Source organism: Lissotriton vulgaris, chromosome 2_1, assembly GCF_964263255.1.
Source record: "Lissotriton vulgaris chromosome 2_1, aLisVul1.2, whole genome shotgun sequence".
NCBI lineage: Eukaryota > Metazoa > Chordata > Amphibia > Caudata > Salamandridae > Lissotriton > Lissotriton vulgaris.
This window is the reverse complement of record NC_141687.1, coordinates 510,159,210-510,180,903: the sequence shown is the minus strand read 5'-3', so window position 1 is coordinate 510,180,903 and position 21,694 is coordinate 510,159,210. Positions and strand designations below refer to the sequence as shown.

The 21,694-nt window shown below is 43.5% G+C and overlaps 1 protein-coding gene across 4 annotated transcripts in view; it reads left to right on the top strand.

The window, feature by feature from the left end:
* Window positions 1-21,694, top strand: part of ANKRD44 (ankyrin repeat domain 44) — a 712,165-nt gene that overhangs the window by 317,528 nt on the left and 372,943 nt on the right. For all 4 annotated transcript variants that reach the window (XM_086955419.1, XM_086955418.1, XM_086955417.1 and 1 more), the window contains exon 6: window positions 8,221-8,308. In XM_086955419.1, the coding sequence (XP_086811545.1) occupies window positions 8,221-8,308 (88 nt within the window). The remainder of the gene's footprint in view (window positions 1-8,220; window positions 8,309-21,694) is intronic.

Below are 21,694 nucleotides of genomic sequence, written 5' to 3'. Positions count from 1 at the left end.
ACATCGTCAGCATAGGCCGTGAGTTTGATTGTACACGATGCAAACTGGACTCCTGCAATTTCAGGGTTTTCTCTAATATAATACAGAAAGGGTTCAATTGCCAGGAGGAATAAGGACGGGGACAATGGGCAACCCTGTCTAGTACCTTGTTCTAGACTAAACGGGGAAGAAAATGCGCCGCCGGCCCGTACTCTAGCCGAAGGACAGGCATAGAGGGACATGACTAATTCAGTGAATAGGGGACCCAGGTCGAATTTGTGTAGTACGGCATTTAAGTAAGTCCAGTCTACTTTGTCGAACGCTTTTTCAGCGTCTAGTGTAATTGCAACGGTGGGCGTGGATAAGAATCTCGCTTGTTCAATAACGTGGGCCAGAATTCTCGTGTTATCGCTCGAAAGCCTATTCTTCAGGAAGCCCGCTTGCGAGGGATGTATTAGGGACGGCAGGACCTTCTGTATACGTTTTGCTAAAATCGATGCCAGGAGCTTACAATCCAAATTTATCAATGAGATGGGTCTGTAATTTTTGGGGAGTTTATGATCTTTGCCTTCCTTGGGTATACAGCAATAACGGCTTCAGCCATAGTTCCCTTAACTTCTCCTGTGGTGCTAATTTCTCGAAAAACTTCCAGTAGAGGAGTGGCAAGAATATGGGCAAAAGACTTATAAAATGGTGCTGTATAGCCATCAGGGCCGGGGGCTTTCCCTTTTTTAAGGGATTTGATCGCGCTAACAACCTCTGATTCAGAGATCGGTTCATTTAAAGAATCCTTTTCTGCGGCCGTAGGTGTTGGGAGTGTGCAGTTCGAGAGATACTTCTTCATTTTTTCACTGTCAACATGTACATTCCTAGCATAGAGTTTCTCATAAAAGTCTTTGAATATATTCGCAATCTTAGTGGGATCAGAGTTAGGAGTACCGTTTCCATCTAGTAAAGAAGTAATGGTGTTCTTTTGAATTTTAAATTTAAGATATGCCGCTAGCCCCTTCCCTGCTTTATTCGAGTCACAGATTTTAAAACGCTTCCTCTTGTCCAGCCAAATTCCTGCCTTCTCACTGATAAGTTTGTTATAAGTATATTTTTGATTGGACAATTCAGTTAGGACTTCAGAGTCTCTACTCATCAGGTATTTGCGCTGGAGTTTTGAAATGTCCTCTTCTAATTTCAACAAGGCCGCGGTGCGGTTCTTATTAATCGCAGAGGATATTTTTATAATAAGTCCCCTTATAGTGGATTTCAGTGCCTCCCAACGGATGGTGTCTGAAGTGTCCCCTCTCTTATTGGACAATAGGAAATCTTTAATGGCGGCGTCAAGGGTTTCTTTGTGTTTCGTATCATTAAGAATAGTGTCATTGAATCGCCACATAGATTGCCGGGTAGACGGTTTAAGGTTAGAAAGTGTAAGGGAGACGCATGAATGATCAGAGACTAATCTGGGAGCAATGTCCGCGTCCTCAACTCTTGCCACTGCATTTTTAGATATGAGTATATAGTCAATTCTCGAAAACGAGTCATGTGGCGGGGAATAGAAGGAATAGTCTCTACCATCCGGATGCATTAATCGCCACGTGTCCACCATATGGAACCTATTGCATAGTTTCATGAATGCCTTATGGGCTTTTCCTGGGCGAAATACACATTTAGAGTCTCTATCTAATATAGGGTCATATGGGAGATTGAAGTCGCCCGCCAAAATATGGACTGCTGTGTCGGGAATGGAGATGATCTGTTTCGTGAGGCCTACCCAGAAGGACGGATCATGTGTATTTGGAGCATAAATAGTCGTGATAAAGAACTCAGTGTCATCTTTGAGTAGTTTTGCCGACATCCATCTCCCTTTCGTGTCTGTTGTGGTAGAGATTACCTCCACATTCGCATTCTTGGCCACTAGCATCACCACCCCGTTCTTTTTTGAGATTGCTTCAGACCCTATCACTTCAGTGTAGTATTTGTTACGCAATGTGTGAAATAGCTTCGCCTTTAGTTTTGTCTCCTGCAGCAGGGCTATATCTCCACGCTGCCTACGTAAATAATCAAGTACCTTTTGACGTTTAACTGGTTGGTTGAGACCTTTTACGTTCAATGACAAAATTCGAAGGTTAGCTACAGTTGTTGTCCCTATTGGAGTATCCATAACAGCAGCCATCAGTTATACAATAAGTGATACAGTCTCATGACCCATGCGTATGCGCAACGGTTAAACCGAGAAGAAGGTCTCATACCTTCGTCAGGACCAGCAGTGTCATACCTAGAACCAAATACAGGGAATCGTAGGATAGAGTTTAAGCTCCGGAACAGAATGCGGTGTAATGGACGCAAGATAGGATGCAAGATGGACAAAACTAAACAAAATAATATACAAAATGCATAAACAATCCCCCCCTTCACTCCCCCCAGCCTCCCTCCACCCTCCTCCCTCCCCCGCAGCCCACCCCTCCCTCCCCAATAGTAGAAACAGCAGAACATGGCGACTCGGAAATGACGACCACGGGGCCGCCTCCAAGCAGCTCGCTCAAAACTATTAAACTTTGGGCTGCAATCCCAATCTAATGAAGAAATAAACCAAGCATGTAGGCAACAATAAACGACGAACAATAATGGTACCATGACCTTGAGTACGGAAAGTCAATGCCTTGACTTCAGTATCATAAACCAAGCACAAAAGCACAGTAAAAGGGTTATCGTGGGTGCCCCTGGTACCTAGAGGAAGTGTTACAGAACAGCACCATAGCACAGAACTTTTTTGAGATTCAAGAGGGACACAAGCAAAATCATGATAGCATAGGTATAGTCATTGTGAATCATTTTCAAATCCAGAATTAAAGAGATCGTTCTGATACGGGTTCTAAAGGATACGCTGGCAGAGGGCACAAAGGGTACGTAGACCATCAACGTGTCAGGCAAGCAGACCAGAACCAGATCCCATGTGGGCTTGTCCTTATTGGAATTCGTTCAAATACAGTCGTGGTTAACAGCCCTTTACCAGAATCGGACAAGAGACCCTCATATCAGTTCCAGATCAGATAGTCATTCCTTTGCGGATTCAGGAACATGAGGGTAACAGTACCAAAAGTTCTAGCCTAAACTCATCCTAGGCCAGGTGAAGAGGCTCCTTGTTGAGCTGAAGGGGATACTTCCATGGTGCCATTGCCATGGTCAAACAGGAGTTGTCGCAGTTTCCTCGGGTCAGAGTACACATGTGTCACACCTTGTATGGTTACTCTAAACTTCGTCGGACCAATAAAGCCATACATGTGACCAAGTGACTTCAATTGTGGCCTCATTGCGAGGAAGGCCTTCCTTACTTCCATAGTCTCCTTACTGAAGTCCTGTGAGATGAAGATTTTGTGACCCTTCCATAGCACATGGTTGTGTTTGCGGGCGAAGGTAAGTATCTGCTCTGTGTGTTGGTATCTTAGTGGTTTACACACGATCGCTCTTGGGCCCTTCTGGTCTTTAGAAATTCGTCCTGGAACCCTATGTGCTCTATCAAACTCCAGTGGTTGAGTGAAGGTTAGATTTGTGGCCTGCGTGAACCACTCCTCGAGGAAGGGTATGCATGAGTCATGTGACTCCTCTGCTTTTTCCGGCATTCCAAAAATTCTTAGGTTCCCCCTTCTGTTTCTGTCTTCCAATTCTGCAACTTTTCTCACCAGGTGGTCTGAGCATAAGGAGAGGTTCTTGATAGCTCCACACGTTTTATTCTCAAAGTCTTCCAGTTTGCTTATCCTGGTCTCGGACTCCGTAATTCTTGAGTTGATGTCTTTGATATCCTGGCGGATAGCTACAACCTCTTCTTTGGTGGATTTGGCCAAGTCTCTGACCTCTTCTAGCCTGCTCAAAATTGTTGCCATGGCATCCGTCATTTCTTTATTTCCTTTGACTGGCGTCGGTGGGCTAGATTTCAGGCGTTTAGAAGTTGCACCGTTTTCTTTATCCCCCATCTTTGGTTGTGCGTAGTGACTTGATGTTGTTATGTTCGGATTCCCATCAGCACACGGTGTTGATACTGAATTGCGCTGCGTTGTGAATAGCGAGAGACGATTTTTATTGAAGAGAGATTATAGATGTACATTCATTAGTGTACATTCATTAGTACATTCATTAGTATGAGCCGTCGCTTTGCACAATGTTCGAGTTGTTTCTTGTAAATAGCGTTTAAATCCTCGCAAAAATCATCAAATGTCATTTGTACCCTTGTGAATATTGACGATAATAGTTGCTGCAGAGGTTCAGCCAGCATGCCACACACAGTGACACAGTGACACAGACTCAATCTACATGCATGTCACCAGATTTCCTAGGGTTTCCGCAGGTCTATTCAATGCCTCTGATACCAGCTGCGTCAGAGATTCAATTTAGGTTCTGTGGATGTTTACAACTGTTATATATATATGTGTTTGTAGCGTTATTTCTAGGAAGCGTGGTTAATTTGTTCTGGTGACCTTCTTACAGTGACTCATAGCATGCCAGAGACCACAGGATGCATCGTGGTGTTCAGGTGTAGGTTGTACAAACACGGTGTTAGATTAACAAGGGACCGCCATTTTAGACAGCCACCACGATCATTCATGTAATGTGCAGGATTCTGCTTGTTGTTTTTCTTTTTTTTTTTTAAAAAGATAGGCTGTATCTGAGCGTTGGCCCGATGTACCCCTCGGTTATCACAGAGATGTGTGCAGTCACACGCAGATTCTCAGATACATTACAGGGTGATCAAGTCGCAGAGACAGGCTCTCCGGGTGACCGCCATTCCAGCTCGTCCGCGCTGTATTCCGCATTAGCGCACTAGCGCAATCAACCGCCACACACTGTCAGCCTCGATCCTTACTCACTGCGTGTGTCGCCGTGTGGACTCATGATCCTGCACTGCCCTGGGAGAGCCTAGCAGTCCGTAGTGTGCGGCGCGGATAAATCTCCAGGAGACCGGGGGACCACGTGGTTGTGACCGTGATCGGGCTCCACCGCGGAGTGTAGCTCCCTCCGGTCAGGACAAACGGGCAGTCAACTCCTCAATCTCCGGTCGGAACCGACTCAAATTTTCACCATTGCCGGTTCAAGACTTCAGACGGCCAGGCACCCGTTTTGGTCAGGGTTGGAGGCGGATTGCAGCTTCCCACCACATATTCGTTTCAGCCGCTCGGAGGAGGACAGAACTACGCCGCCATTCTCTCCGGCGTCCAAGCCACGCCCCCCCAGCATTTTAAAAATATGACCGCATGTTCAAACTAGTCTGTGAAAAAAATAATTGCGTGCATGTGTTGATGTAAATTGCTTATCATTAAGGTTTCTGATTTAAAAGTTTTTAGATTCGAATTGGTTGTAATAAACGCAAATTCAAGTATGTACTAGTTTTTTTTAACTTAATTGACAGTTTTGCAGTGATTTAAACTGTTATTAATTAATTACTGTGTGATCAACATTTTTATTCAACACCAAACAAATCGCATGGATTGTTTGAGTTTAAACTGCAAACATGAAATGCCATTCTAGATAATATCGATTTGATCACAATAATTTAAGTAAACACATTGCTGTTATTTTAATTGTTATGCGGATTGAAACTGTTCGACATTAATTAATCTTAATTGATTTGCTTCAAACACAATTATTAATAATTTCAAATATGTAATCTTGTCTGTTGCTCCTCTTAACATGTATAACCTCTGCCGATAGTTACCCTTAACATCAAAAAAGCTCCAACCATTTTTTATACACTACCGCAGTTCTCTCTCAAGGCTTCAAATTCAAAATCTCAGTCAGGCCCATTAACTAATTCTCCTGAGGCGGGCATATGACGAGGATCATTAGGTTCCCGCACTGGTTGCCATAAAAGGATGGCGCCTGGCAGGCGTCCCTGCGTGCGGCGTGATCCCATTGGCAACACTTTAAGCCATTCAACGAGCAAAATATCAGCGAAAAAATGCGTTCAAATATTCACGTCATATGGCAGTACTATGGCCCTTCCCTCCATTTCTTTATGTCCAGGTTTGTTTCTTGATTTATAAAGCGCACGGCTAACCAAAAGCAGGCTTCTCAGCACTGCAAAAAAGGTGTTGCTGAGCCAGAACGTGGCAGATTAAATCAGCCAAGAACATAATCGCAGCGGAGAAGTAAGAGAATCACAAAGCTTCAAAGACAGGAAGCTGAAGGAAGATCTTCTCTGTCTGGGTTTAATGATTCTAGAAATTCAACCAAATCTACAGTTAGAAGTTCGAATAGCTCTTTTAGGGTTATAGGCTTTAATCAGGTGTCTCAAAAAGATGGACCCATATCGGAAAAGGTAAAACAAAGGACTTTGAATTTAATGCGCTTTCCAATGGGCAGCCAGTGGAGTCTGGTAAGATGGGTAGTAACGGATGAATATTTAGGAAAGTGTAGTAGTAGTCGCAGAGCCGCCTTTTGATTCATCTGTAGTTGTTTTAGCAATGATTGTAAAACACTCAGAAAAAAACTAATTACAGTAGTGCAGGGGTGAGGTAATATTGGACGACCAGGGTTTTCTGGCTGGAGGGTCGAAGAGTACATAAAATCTTCCTGAGGATCCTAAGACAGAAGAAGCAGGCTGATAGCTTTCAAAGATGGAGTTCAAAAGATAACTTATCAAACCAGATCCCAAGAACCTTCACTGTTGGGCTCGGAAAGGTGTCAAGAGCGTAGGGCCACAGGCTGGGGTCCTGAACTGCGGGTTGTTACCCATTCAACTTGAAACAACTGTCACCCATCCAGCCCGCCCCAGACGAGAGACATCTTCTTCACTTCCTGGTGTTGTTGCCCTGATCCGGAGATAATGAGATGACCAGCCGTGTATCAGCAGCATGAGAAAGCACAATAAAACCAAAAGATTCTGTAATATCAGCTAGAGGGCGTACGTAGATGCTGAAAACAGTTAGGCTTAGCGAGGACCTCGGCGGGACCCTGCAAACCACTGGAAAAGTAGTACAATAGAAGGTATTCTGATAGACTTAAAAACAGTGGCCTTTTAAGGAGAAAAAACATTCCAAAGCCTTACTGTTGATCTTACAGTCAAGGAGTCTTTCTAGAAGGATGTTATGGGTCACTGTGTCAAAAGCAGCACTAAAACCAAGCAGAATGATGGATGCAGAGCCACCCTGATCTAGGTTCACTCTTAGTTCTTCTGAAACTGCAAGCAGGCCATACTTCGTGCTGTGATGTGGGCGAGCACACTACTGTGAGGAGTGAAGAAAGTTGTTCTCTTCAAGTTAATCTGACTGTTGGTGATTGATATGCATCAGCACGTGGGGTATATTTGTTATGTGGAGAAATATGGAAGTGCATGATGGTAGGACATTTGGCACTGGCAGCACATTTTGGTGTTTTAAGGCATGCTAATGTGCGGAAATAGGCACAGTTTGTGTTTTACCTGGCACAATGGGTTAAAAAAAAGTGATGTGATCCTTTCTGCCTCACATGAATTCACTGGAGAACTCATTTTTTAGAAATGTCTGGGATGGGTATTTTTCCTTGACCTGGAACTCCAGACATCACACTACGGAAATCTGTGTAAAGAGGGAACCTTTATTTCTACCTACATATTGTGTACTATTTTTATGAGGAGAATGTGAGAACGCTGGATGGTAGGATCTTTGTCTTTGGCAGTACATTTTGTTGTTTTGTTGATGTTTTTTTTTTTAATTGTACTTTTATAAAGTACGTTTATACCGAAGATTGGCTGTCCTGACGCTGGTGTGTTGTTTTGTACATAATAAATCTGAAGGAATATTGTTTAAGCCACAGTTTAAGGTTTCCAGGACAGTATATGTAAAATTGTGATGCACTTCCCTGGATTGCCCTGGATCGCTAGAATATCAACATTACCATGGATTGGTAGGATTTCCATGGAGTGGGTTACTCTGAGGAACAGATTATGATTGTCCTTCTTGACAAATTCATCTAAGCAACGGCCTACAAAACTCAGCAGACACGGTCTCAGATTATTACTCTGATGGGCAGTGTGCCCACCAGCATGTGGAGTAAATAATTTGTTGATAGAAGTGTAGGAATGTAGTATAAAAGGGCTTTTGCCAGCGGCACCATATTAGGGAACCAAGATTGCAAACACATTACATTTTCAACTGGTTCTCACGGTTGAACTTGAACACACATATTTTGAAGTCATGTAAATAATCACTTTCTTTGACAGGACCAATGAAGAGGAACTTCTACTTGATAAATAAATATTCTTTCTTTATTTCTTAGATGGTTAATCTACTCATAGCTAAAGGTGCTAACATCAATGCTTTCGACAAAAGGGACAGAAGAGCTCTACATTGGGCAGCATACATGGGTAAGGTCTGACATTATTTATCAGGTGATACTGAAATATGATGATCAAGATTTGGAAAATGTGATATGCAATAAGGATTTAAAGTGAAGCATTGATTTTTAAACAAAGCAGAATATGTGCTAAAGACTTGAAAATAGGACCACTTAAGACTACCCCAATCTTCTTGAACCTACATAAGAATTTACTTATGGGCCTTTTATGCAGAAATATCGGAAAAGGCGCTCTGTAAATGTGACACGTATGTAGTTCTGCTTCATTAGCTCATTGCACGTTGGTTAAAGATAGGTGTTGATATAATTTGTATGATATCACACATTTATGCATACTACACAGCAATCAAATGATTTGTCTCTGTTTCTGAAAGTACAAACGTATAAGATATAAAAACTATTGATTTTACTCAGTGGAATTATGGAGTTCCAATAATAGGCATTACAGTAACAATCAGAAAATGAACATTTTCACAACAGTAGAGTATCATATTGTACGCAAATTTCAGAACCCTGCTTATTCAGTTTCCATGCATTAAATTACATCCCTTAATGTATCAAACCTCAAATAGCCTTTCAATTCAAGGATAAGCAAATAAATGTATCTGAAAGGCTATTGTGTAAATGTACAATGGCTAATTTTATCACTATCCTCGTTAAATGTAAAATAGTAGTATCTTGGGTCATATTATAATTAGTTTTTTCCAAGGAAGCGGCAAGTAGAACATTATTTTCACTTTTGTAAATAGAAATGACAAACTAAAATGGACTGTGTCCATATCTCTGCATAAAATATTTTTCTGCTGAAAAGTTGCGTACAGCCAGGCTGGAAACGTGCTGAGCAATCCGGTTCTGTGAGTCCCTCACGTGTGCCATTACCATCTGACTGCTGCAGTGGACTGTTGGATAGACATTCCTCTTCAGGGTCCCATCACTGGATGTTGCAATATACCCACTTCCGCAGACTGGTAAAAGTCCATCAATATCTACCTGAACACCTGTACAGATTTGCTAGAAAACCTTCAGTGGCACCAAAGCACATCTACTAGAAATTCACCAGAAAACAAAGTGATGTCATAATTTTGGGAAGTCGGTGGCACTCTACCAACAGATCTGTATATCCAGATCGAAATTCAGAGTTGGGTTTAGAAGGAGCGGGATCAGATCAGCATGTGGCCTGCCCTCCTTCATCAGCATCTAACAATCAGCAGAAACCCTATCTGGATGACATGGCTCAGCTTCACTGACCTATGCTTATTGGACAGCCAAGCTTAACATGCAGTAATAGCCACGGTCTTCTTCCTTAAAGAGGTCTCTATGTCCAAAGAGTAATTTTCAATTTACCCACAGCTTAGGCCTTTGTGATTCTTCATATCTTGAATATAATTATGTAGCTCTGGTATTGTTTGTTGTAAAATAAATACTTACCAAAAGATCCTTCTAATAAATGATCTTTGCCCGACTCTGAAGCCTACTTGTGTCTGTAAACACGTTTATCTGTTATCTGGTCAGCCTTTGTAAGATATAATACATTGTATTGTGTATGATTAAAATCACAAAACAATAAGTACAATTATGATCCGATCAACACTAAATAGACATTTGGTAGTATCAACTTAATGCTGAAGCTAAGTAGTTAAAGGAATAATAAAGCCTCTAAAAATGACTTAAAAAGAAAAGGAGTATCAATATAATTTCTCCCCTCTTGGTGCATATGTACATTAATCTGTGGTAATTACTGTGAGAGACTGAGAATATTAGATCAAGCAAAGGGGGGGGGAGCGAGAGGTGGGTTACAAGTTGGAGTTAGCCTCCTGTCTGAACGTATATAAACAAAAAAGGCCACTTGTAACTGGTCTATCGATGGGATAGTTTTATCACAGAAAACAATTTGTTTTCTTAAAATAACCCTCGCCCACCAAAGTTTCCCATGTTGGCATGCTTCATCATTGGGTTCTTCCCACCCCCCTGCGGGATGGGCGTTCTACGACCGACAAAGACGTGGGAGCACTTTGTAGGGTGTAGACATTGTGGTGATAGGAGTGGAAGGGTCAGGAAAATAAGTGTTCTTGAAAAGTACCTGGCCGGTTGGAAGATAATATTTATTAAGTCCTATAGCTGGTACTACTGAAAACAGAGTGGTGGAGATTTACACTATGATGGGTGTTCTCTCCAGGTCAACATGTTTCAAGCTCACAACCCATAAGCCTTTCGTCAGGGCCTGAATTTATTAATCCCAGTATCCACTCCTAGTTTCTCACAGTAGGATTAGTTGAAAAAAGAGTCATTCTCTGCATAATTTCACCCTCACTGGGCTTCTCATTTACCGCCTTCCAGGGCCAGTCAGGGCCTTTCAGTAAGCCCTAGCTCTCACCACATCTACTTTGGCCCTTGAGTCAGCCAACTTTAGTATCATGGGCGATCTTCATCTACACCTGGAACGCCTTGACTCCCAGGAGATTACTAACTTTCTGAGAGACTTGTATGCCTGCCAACTAACTCAATTAGTAGAGGACCCATCTCATCTCGCCGGCCACTTATTGGATCCAGTATTCTCTAATATCCGTTCTCTTAAAGTGCACGCCCCCTTCAACTAACTTGGACGGACCACTTTCTTATTCATATGTGGCTGGGTCTAGAGATGCTCCTCGGCAGATTTATCATCCCCCTTCTATGAAACGACCCTGGCACAAACTGGATGCTCCTAGCTTTGTGTCCAGTTTAAAATCATTGCGCCCCGCCTGGTCCATCTACTTGGAGGAAGTGGATAGAGACTTCAGGAGTTGGATTAACATCTCGCTCGAGCACTGTATACCCAAGAAACTGACCTGCGCAGAGCGCATGCAATTGCATGCCTGGTATAATGAGACCCTAATGTTGGAAAAAAAAACACTGCAAAACTTTAGAATGCACCTGGAGGCATACCTACGACCCCATTGCCATAAAGATCTACAGGTAAGCCATTAAAACCTACCACAAACCTGTACAAAAGTCTAAAGCCGCATTCAACACCAACCTGTTCACATCCATTTCCAACGCCTCCAAAACTATTTTCTCTCTTATAAATGACATGACAAAACCCCCTGCAGGAACCAACAATATCATTTTTTTTTATATCTTTATTGGTATTTTCTGTTTTTAACATGAATATCATCACAACTTTATACAGAATGTTCAAATATGAGAAGCAAAAATATAAAACTCCTATATAAAAGAACATTTTCCAATGCAGCAACATAAAAGTGACATTAGTGTGCCATTCCCAATCACAGATTTGTGCATCTTGTGAGCTTGTGTCTTGAGGCCGCTCCACGGCCTTACACATATATATTTTTTTGTTTTTGCTATATCAGATATTACACATTACAATTATCATTGTCTACATATTATTAATGACATTTCCAAACTGGACTGTTATTGCAGGAACTTATTGTTATGCAACTCACATATTAAAAAGAAAAAAACATGCCAGTCAGACCTGGTCAATCATGCACTGCGAAAGAGGGATGTGTGATTTACATGATGATAGAACATGAAAAAAACAGAATTTCCCCCTCTGAAATGTACCAATAAGACATGTTTCAGTGTACTGCAACCAAACTGAAACTCATAATATAAAAAAAGAAGAAAAAATAACATGCCATCTATAAAGTTCGAACAAAAGCAATATGTACTAAGTTGTATCATCAATGACTTTTTTATAGATACTGAGAATAGTCAAGAGAGGAGTCTGATTATGCATGTTTCTACAAACACACTACAGAATTCCAAATCCAAATGATGGACTTTCTCTTGTCATGCTTTGCCAAGTCTCTGTATTATGTGCCTTCAGAACCTCTTTACTTGGCTGATGTTTTAGTTATTTTTACCAGAGTAGCCTAATGCAACAGCTGATTGAATTGCCTTGCATGCCTCTTCATTAAAAACAGTTTTTTCTCATATCCAGAAATGCTAGCCATAGGCATATTAGATGCTTGATGGTCTCTGCTATAACGGCTCAGAGGTGGCTCATGAAAAGTGACGGGCAATAAGTCATTATTGCATGTAGTTTGCATGAGAATGTGATTGTTGCTTTTAAACTATGTCAACAGCATTGTTAGTGGAGAAAGCGTTTCAGGAATCTGCTTACATTCTGGCACATAGAAGTCAAAGATTTCAAATGCCCTTAAACCTTTTGTTTATTATCTATTATCATACATAGGTAATTGTAATGATCCACTGTGTCAATTTTGGTGCCAATTATTTTTCATGTAAAGTTAACCTTTTGGGAGACTTATTTGAAGATAATCGATGTTGTTGTTTTAAGCCAATGTAGTGAGTAATCTCTGGAGCACAGTAGGTGTAGTTGAGAACTAAACTAGTTTGTCTGCATAGAATAGGCTGGAAATGAGGGGAGTATCCAATTTTGAGGAAAATGCGTTCGTTTTTTGTTTGTTTGTTTATAATGCTTCATTAAGAATATGGAAATAATTACAATTGTGAAAAGTAATCTCACTCAATTCAAACCAATCAAGGGAAGTGAAAGAATGAAGTATGAACTTTTATTAGGTCTTATGAACAAGAAAAGCAAAAAATAAAAATGAAAACCAGCCAAAATTAATATTACATAAACGGATGAGTTAACAACAGATACCGAGGAGCTTGAATTCAGAGATACATAAACATTACTAAACCGTATGCATTTTAACAATTTTTTAGAAGGATGAGAAAAGACGAGAAGGAGAGAGAAGAAGGGGAAAGAAAGAGAAGAGAAACCGAATAAACTTTAACAGTAATGCAATAATAACAGTATCGACTATAACATTTTCCAATATTAAAGTTCATAACTGGTAACATTAGTTGTGAATTGAACCGATTGCCTAGATAAGAAGGACGTGAGAGGTGACCATAATAAATCTTTTTTGATCATTAAAGGAATAAAGGTAGCATGCACTCGGTCCAATCCGTGATGATGACAGAAAAGATTCCACCAACAAGTCAAAGTAATTTTAGTGGCATCTTTCCAATTCATGGTAATTATCTGTAAGGCAATAGCAACTAACAAATCTATACACTTTCCTACTATACCCTGAAAGTACCATAAGGGAGAGGAGCCTCCTAATAAAAATTGTGTGTACAATATCAAAAGGAATAGTCTTGGACATTTTGTTCAGATTATCCCATATGAGCAACTAAAACTTTTTTACAGATGGACAAAAAAGTACTTTATGTAAAACTCACTTTTATCATGAGAGCAAGACCAACACCTTGCATCTTTGGTAAGTTTAAATCTATGCAGGTCCTCCGGGGTCAGGAATAATCCATTGAAAAAGTAATATAATGTTTGGGTCGTGCTTGCTGAGCGAGAGGAAACACAAATCTTAGCCCATATGAAGCCCCAGGTTTGGAAAGAGAACTCCTGTTGAAGATCAGTCTCCCCCAAGAGTTCTACCTTTTACCTTAAATCTTATAAATTCCAAATGCCTTCATTTGAGAGGAAAAGCCCAATGTGACAAAGGGACTCTGAGTATGTGGGACAGAAGTAGAGTTTTGAGAGGAATAGAAAAAGACGATTCTTGAGATGCAAGTAATGAGTGGCATGATAAGAAGATATGTCATATTTTTTCCTAATCTCGGAAAAATCCATAATAGAGCCATCGGAAAGTATATGACCAATGGGTATAATTCCTTTGTCAATCCACTCCTTCCAGTAGAGAGCTCTATCTTTTAATTTTAATAGTTTATTATACCAAATAGGAGTTTGTGAAATAATGTCAGAACATGAAATAAAGGAGGAAATTAAAGGTTAAGCAATGGCTCTAGAATGGGTAAGTATAGGCGAGGAAAAAGCTCTAGGGGGCTGAGAGAATTGAACTGCCTCAATGAAAGAAAATGGTGTACATTGTGCCTGCTCCAGTTGGCCCCAAATTGTTAATACTTTATGAGAATCTGCCAAAAGGGAAGTCGAAATGTGTTTTAGTGAAAATTCAGAATGATATCGCCTAAGATTAGGAAAGTTAACCCCTCCAGTGTCTTTGGATTGTTGAAGACGGGTTAATGAGATTCGAGGCTTACATTTGTTCCATAAGAATTTGATCAAGGAACAGTTAATTGTTTTAAAGAAAGAGTGGAAGGGTAATTGATAGCATGGACAAGAAGAAACTAGATATCAGTAACAGCATCATTTTAATCGCAGCTAATCTACCCCATCAAGACAGAAATAGAGGAGATTTTGTAATGAAGCTTTTTGAATTTTATGTGAACCCCGTATCCTTAAACCTATCTGGGAGGCAGTATTTATTACGAGGCAGTACCTCTGTTTTATCTATATTAAGCTTATACCCAGAAACTATAGATTAATCATTTAATAATGAAAAAACTCCATAACTGTTGTGTTAGGTTAGATAAATATAACAATATATCATCCGTATATGCAGTACATTTTATATCCATGTTCTTAAATTGGAAGCCTGTGAAACTTGAGGATCGGCAAACTTTTTCCAAGAAGTGTTCTAAAGATAAAATGAATAAAAGTGGAGATAAAGAACAACCCTGTCTAGTCCCTCTTTGGAGGGAAAAGTAACCAGATTGATTACTGTTGACCCAGATAGAGGTAGAGGGTTCAGAATAGAATAGCTGAATATATTGAAGGAAATGAGGACTGAACCCATGCCATTTCAATGCTCCGAAGATGAACCTCCAATTTACCATATAGAACGCATTTTTAGCATCAAGAGTGATGGCAGCTAAGGGGAAGTCCAACTTAGAAGCCAAGTGAATGATATTGAAGAAAGTTCTTGAGTTATCTGCTATTGAGCGTCCTTTCACAAACCCTGACTGATGAATGCCAACTAAGGGCCCTATTAGGATGGCGGACGGACCTGCGTCCATCCGGCACCCCAGAGGAGGAGGGACCGTTCGCAGGGGCAGCGGCGGTCCCTCCGTACAAATTAGGATGTGACCGCCACCCTGGCGGTCACATCCTGTATGTTTAACATTGCGGCGGGTGCTGCTTGAAGCAGCAACCGCCGCAATGTTAAAAATGCAATCAGTGCATTTGCATGCATAAAGCGGCAGGCACCGCGCGGTGCCTGCAGCTTTGTGTATGCAAATGCAGGGGGTACCATAGGTACCCCCCATGTGCACCCCAACCCCCCTTCACCCGGGGGGCCCACAACGGGCCCCCAAAGAAAAGTCCGTATGCCTTTTCGTGGCGGCATTGCCGCCGCGGAAAGGCATTACATAATTCAAATCCTAATATGGTTGGCAATGTCTGATAGACACCGCCAGCCATGTTAGAGCTTTTCCGCTGTGGTCGGTAGGCGACCTCGGCGGAAAAGAGGTGGACGTAAAAATGACCCCCCAGCCATCCTAATCTGGCTGGGGGTCATTTGTGTGTCCGCCGCGATGAATCCGCATACTCCGGGCTGGCGGTGGCTTCCGCCGGCCCGGAGTATGCGGATTCACCTCAATCATAATGAGGCCCTAAATTAGGAACAACCTGATTAATATGGAGTGCCAACAATTAGGCAAACACCTTACAGTCCGTCTTAATCAGGTAGGTCTATAATTACTACATTGAGAGGGATCTTTACCTTTCTTTGGGATCAAAAAGAGCATGCCCTGAGTGAATGAGTCTTGTGTCCTTCCCACAAGTGATATAATAAGAAGCAACAGCTTAAGAACTGACAGGTTCTTGAAAAGGAGAAAAGAACGCACAGAAAACCCATCAGGCCCAGCGGTTTTATCTTTTAGGAGCTGATTAATAGCATTTAAAATGTCTTACTCCGCCTCCCCAAATGTATGGACATACCAGAATCCTCTCCGTTAGAGGATCATCTGTTAGATGGACAATTGCACACCAAAGCGATCTCCCTCACTTACAGGAAGCTTAGTAATAATTCACCAGACTCTTTTGGACAACTAAAGGAGAAATGGGAGGGTGATCTGGGAGTCATTGAGGATGAGGATTGGAGGCAGGCGCTTATGTCTCCAGGGAGGCTGCCATCACACTCAGGTACCGCCTTGTTCAACTTCGTGTTTTTCATCGATCATATATGACTGGAATCATTCTAGCAAGGATAGGGACTAAGACTGACGATCATTGTTTTAAGGGATGTGGGCAACTTGCCACGTTCAACACATGGTATGGGACTGCCCAGCGATACAAAGCCGATGGAGTAGAATTACAACACATATGCACTCTGCCCTAGGGAAGGCGATTACCTTGACTCCGCGATTGGGCCTGCTCAACATCTGGGAGGCGACAAATCTAACGGAAACGGAACAGCAATTTGTGACGTTAGGCTTCACATTATTTAAACGAGAATTCCTTCTTTCTCTTGCCCAGCAGGGCCCTGCTCTGGGCACTCTCAAGGTCTACCTTTCTGCCCTTTCCGCCTTCTTAAGGCTACCTGATCAGCCTTCTTTGTTCAAGTCCTCGGTTGTTAATAGGTTCTTAAAGGGCATCACTCATATATTCCCCCTGTTCGTTTCGTGATGCCTCAGTGGGATTTTAACCTTGTACTTACCTTTCTGATGTGCGCTCCCTTCGAGCCTCTTCATAACTGTCCTCTCCGTCTTCTTACCCTTAAGACTGCTTTCCTGGTTGCCATCACCTCTGCCAGGAGAGTGAGTGAGCTCCAGGCTCTTTCATCCAAGCCTCCCTTCCTTTCTGTCCATCCGAACAAGGTTGTGTTGCGGACAAGACCCTCTTTCCTGCCCAAGGTAGTCATGGCCTTCCACATCGGGCAGTCCATCACCTTGCCCACCTTCTTTCCACCTCCGCATCCCTCTAAAGAGGAAGAGCGGCTCCACCGTCTGGACCCAAAACGTGCGCTCTCTTTCTATTTGGATCGCACACGCCAGTTCCGGGTGGATGACCAACTCTTTGTTGGTTACGTGGGCGCTAAGAAGGGACGAGCGGTGCACAAACGGACCATCTCTCGGTGGGTCGTCTTGTGTATCAAGGCATGCTACTCTTTAGCTAAGAAGGAGCCTCCTGTTGGGCTGAGGGTCCATTCCACTCGGGCCACGGCGGCTAATTCTGCCCTGGGCCGGGGAGTCCCCCTGCAGGACATCTGTCAGGCAGCTACGTGGGCCTCGCTGCACACGTTCGCAAGACACTACTGCCTGGACAGCCAAGTCCTGAGGGATGGCTTCTTTGGCCGTTCCATCCTCCAGGACTTTCTGGTGTGATCATTGGTTTGAGACCCACCACCGGGGTTGGTATTGCTGGGGTATCTATTCTAAGGTAAGGAATCTAATACTAACCTGTTTCTTTCAGATGCACAAGTTACTTACCTTCGGTAACGATATATCTGTAAGAAACAGTAGTTAGTATTAGATTCCTTACTGCCCCACCCATCCTCCCCGTTCTGCGAACCAATATCTAGGGTTACAGTCATCCCCTTTCAGGGCCCTAGTTTCATGGCACAAGTTTTGGTTTTTATCATGGCTCTGCGTTTCTGGTGCGGAAAAGCTGTGTATAAGAACTGACGTCAGCGCGCGAAGGCGGCGTCTAAGTACTCCGGCGACGCCATCCCGGTGCCAACGACGCCGACGACGGACGCTGAGCCGCAGATGATGCCTACCGACGCGCAGGGGCACTGCTACGCAAAAGTTTCCGGATCCAGTCTGACGCCTGGGGATATTCTAAGGTAAGGAATCTAATACTAACTACTGTTTCTTACAGATATATCGTCACCGAAGGTAAGTAACTTGTGCAACGCTGTTGGAGCTGGCTTTATTTGACGGACAACGCGCGCCCAGGTCTGCCCCCTTCGCCGTACCTACGTGCAACAAATCTGTGCGACTTGTATTTAACTTCATCTGCAGCGTATTTCTGATAGTCGTTCATCCTTTCCCTAATTTGCGCTAGCAGTGTCGGGAATTGCGTCTTAGTGTGCTCTTCTTCTAGCCTTCAATGTCCCTTTCAATCATGACCAATTGTTGTTGGATATCCTTCAATATGCCAGCATGTTTATTGATGCAGTGCCCCCGTATTGTGGCCTTAAACGCCTCCCACAGTGAACCCGCACTATCTACAGACCCCAAATTAAAGTCAAAGTAGTCGGTTATTGCTAGTTGTAGCTCGCTACGGAATACTGGGTCCAAAAGGGCACTGCCCTGGAACATAAAAAAAATAAGATCAATCAAACATGGTGCCAATCGAACTTAACAAACGCTATGTGAGACCATGTGGGTGGACAACACAGGAACACTGGAACAGAGAAACATTTAAGAAAAAGAGACAACTTGCTCCGTAAAACAGGGGAAGACAGGAAACCTGCAAAGAAAAAAAGAGATTAAATAAAGAATAATTAAGATTTACTAAGCTCCATAGCTTCTCCTTTATGAATGTGTATCCATATCTTGAGCTCAGCAGGATCCTAAAGGTTGTTGATCTGTCCTTGTAATTGACTGTGAGAAACTGGCCTGGTATATGATGTCCACTAATGTAAGTGTGCACCGTGCACCAGTCCAGACAACCCTTGTGGTGATTTAAGAGGTCTCCGACAACCTTAGCAAGCTATCCAAGTGGAAGCTGTGGAGACCAGGCATAGTGTTGAAGGAGTGTAAAGCAGCTTGTTTTACCAGAATGCAATCTTACAGTATAGATTAAATGAAAAAGAACCACACCAAGTATTTATAAAAATTTGTTTATTATATAACACTATCTAGTATGAAACAGCGTCTTCCACATGGAGATAGACACAAAGCACACAATACCAAAGCAAAGAAGTCACAGTAATTAGCACTAATACACAGTGGGCCCTAGTGGGACCAAACCATATACTAAGAAAGTGGTATAGAACAACGACTCGAGTCAAGACAATGTCGAGAGTAAGTAGATAGGAACCCCACTGAGAGCATGTGCAATGTGTGAACATGACTGCGTACTCCGTACAAATATATGTGCAAGTCGCAGTTGAAGTTTGAAAGATTAGCGACCCTTCCCAGTGGACCCTGAAGAAACCCTTCGGAAGATAGAAGGTAGGAGAGCCACCCCACCATGCATACCGTGGTACCCAGGTTACTTGTTCCAGGGAAGCCGGGTGCACAGGTGTGAAGTGGCATCGGAAACCCCCATCGAACCCAATGGAGGACTTCAGGAAAGGGCCGCTGCTGGAAGAGAAGTGTCCAGAGGAATCCAAACATGGATTCTTAGAGAGGAGTACCTGATAGCAGAGGGGACAGTGTCTATGTCACTCAGGGGTGACTAGGAGACTTGGAAGACAGATGCCCTCGGATGCCGGGTGCTTCAGGTAAGATGAGTCACCTTGACTCTGCAGCTGCAAGGACCAGGCGACGCTGAGGACAACCAGGACCCAGATACGAGCTACCCAATGAAGGATGTCAAGTGCTGAGGGGTCCGTGTCCGGACGGAGCACCAACAAGTCTTGGCAAACACAACCCACGCAGGAACTCAAGACAGTGCACCGTTGGGACCAGCAAGATTCAAGAGACTCACCACAATCAGGGGCATCGGAACATGCCCCAAGCAATCAGGGGAGCTTAAGGAAAACAAAGGTGACCCTCAAATGGACCCACAGGTCAAAGACACAGGAGTCGCGAGAGGACCTCAAACAGCTCACCAAAAGATGCAGGCCATGATGCACACAATGCGATGTGGCCAAAGATTCTGGTCACTGGCGGTGCTCGAGGTTGGGGCTACTTGGAGCCTTAAGATCTTCTTGCAAAGATGTCAACAAGCCTTTGCAACTGCAAAGGGAACGCGGTACTCAGGGGTTTGGTTATTGCAACCCCCACGAGGACAACTGGCCTCAACCCTGGTGAGAGGGTAGAGCAGGCCTCAGGAGCTGGGGGAAACTACCACCTGTGTTGCAGAGCCCACGGAGTCCGGAGGAACTCCGGATCTGCAGACCGGTCGACTGAGTTACAGTGATTGCGAATGCAGGGGAGTGACTCCTTCACTCCAAGGGAGATTATTTCGGTAGTCCTTGATGCTTGACAGGCTTGGAAGGTTCCTGTATGATGCTCAGGCACAGACGATGCAGCAGACTGTAAGGGAGACGGAGTCCTGTCCAAACGAAGGCCAGCGAAGTCAGAGTGCCCAGAATTGCGTGGCTTCAATTCTGAATCTTATCCCACAACGAATCTAGGAACCTACACCCAGGTAAGCCCTTACCCCCTTTGGTGCTGATGACGAGCTGAGCTCGTCTTGACCCCACCCATTTCCATTATGGTCCAGCACAGCAGGGGAATAAGTCAAGCAGCCAAGGTGTTAAGTCCCCTTGGGAAAGGGTTGGGAAGATTCAGGGGACCCTCCTAGGGAAGCGTCTGGACAGAGGGAGGTTCTCCCATGCCTTTTGTCCCGTTTTGCACCAGAGCTGGAACCAACGGCTCCCAGGACTGGTTTGAACTGGATTATGCCCAGGGACACCAAATATGCCCCTTCATATAGACTTGCAGGTGCTGGCAAGCGCACCCACCCAGCCCTAATACACTAAATCCTGTCTGGGAGGTGGTTTCAGTTCTGAATCTAATCCCACGATGATTCTAGGGACCTACACACTCAGGTAAGCCCTTAAGTACCCTAAAGAGAGGGTTGGGAAGTTTCAGGGGACCTTCCCATTGGAGAGTCTGGACAGGGGGGAGGTTACTCCCATGTCCTTTGTCCAGCTTCACGCCAGAGCAGGACCCAACAGCTCCCAGGACTGGTTTGACTGACTATGCACAGGGACACCAAATGTGCCCCTCGTGCAGACTTTCAGACACTGGCAAGCGCACCCACCCATCCCTAATACACTAAATCCTGTCTGGGAGGTGGTCACACCTCCCTGTGACAGGATGCCTAATGTTATACCTTCCCCTGCTCAAGCCTGGCTCACCAGCAGGAGGGCAGAATTGTGTCTCTGGTCAGCAGTAACCATTTTATGTTGTCCCGGACTAGAAGGCTGGTACCGGGAACACTGAGAGCCTAACGAAGGGATCTGCCAGTGCTTGGAATCATACCTCCTGCACCTTTTACAGTGTGGGGGTATGATCCCAACATGTTTGATACCAAACATGATAGGATTCGTTGCAGCTGTTTTCGGGTGATCATCGCACGATTATGCAGCGCCCCTCTATATAGTAGATGGCTGTTTCACTGACCACCCGTGAGAATGGAATCCGTAGGCTGCAGGGGTGTCCTGCTCATGCAGGGGCATCCTCTCACTTAGAAGCAGGCATCCTGCACTCAGGATTGTAAAGGCCTGCTATTGCGGTGACTTGTAGGTTTGAAGTGAGTGACCCTTAGATATAGTAAACCTGACTGAAGAAAATCTTGTGGCCAGAGCAAAGCATTTGTTTGTGGTGCTTAGCTTCTGTAAGAACCATCAAAAGATCGGAATACTGGAGAAAAAAGGCAATAATCCCTCATGGTCTATTCCATGCCGAGGCTTGTGAAGGA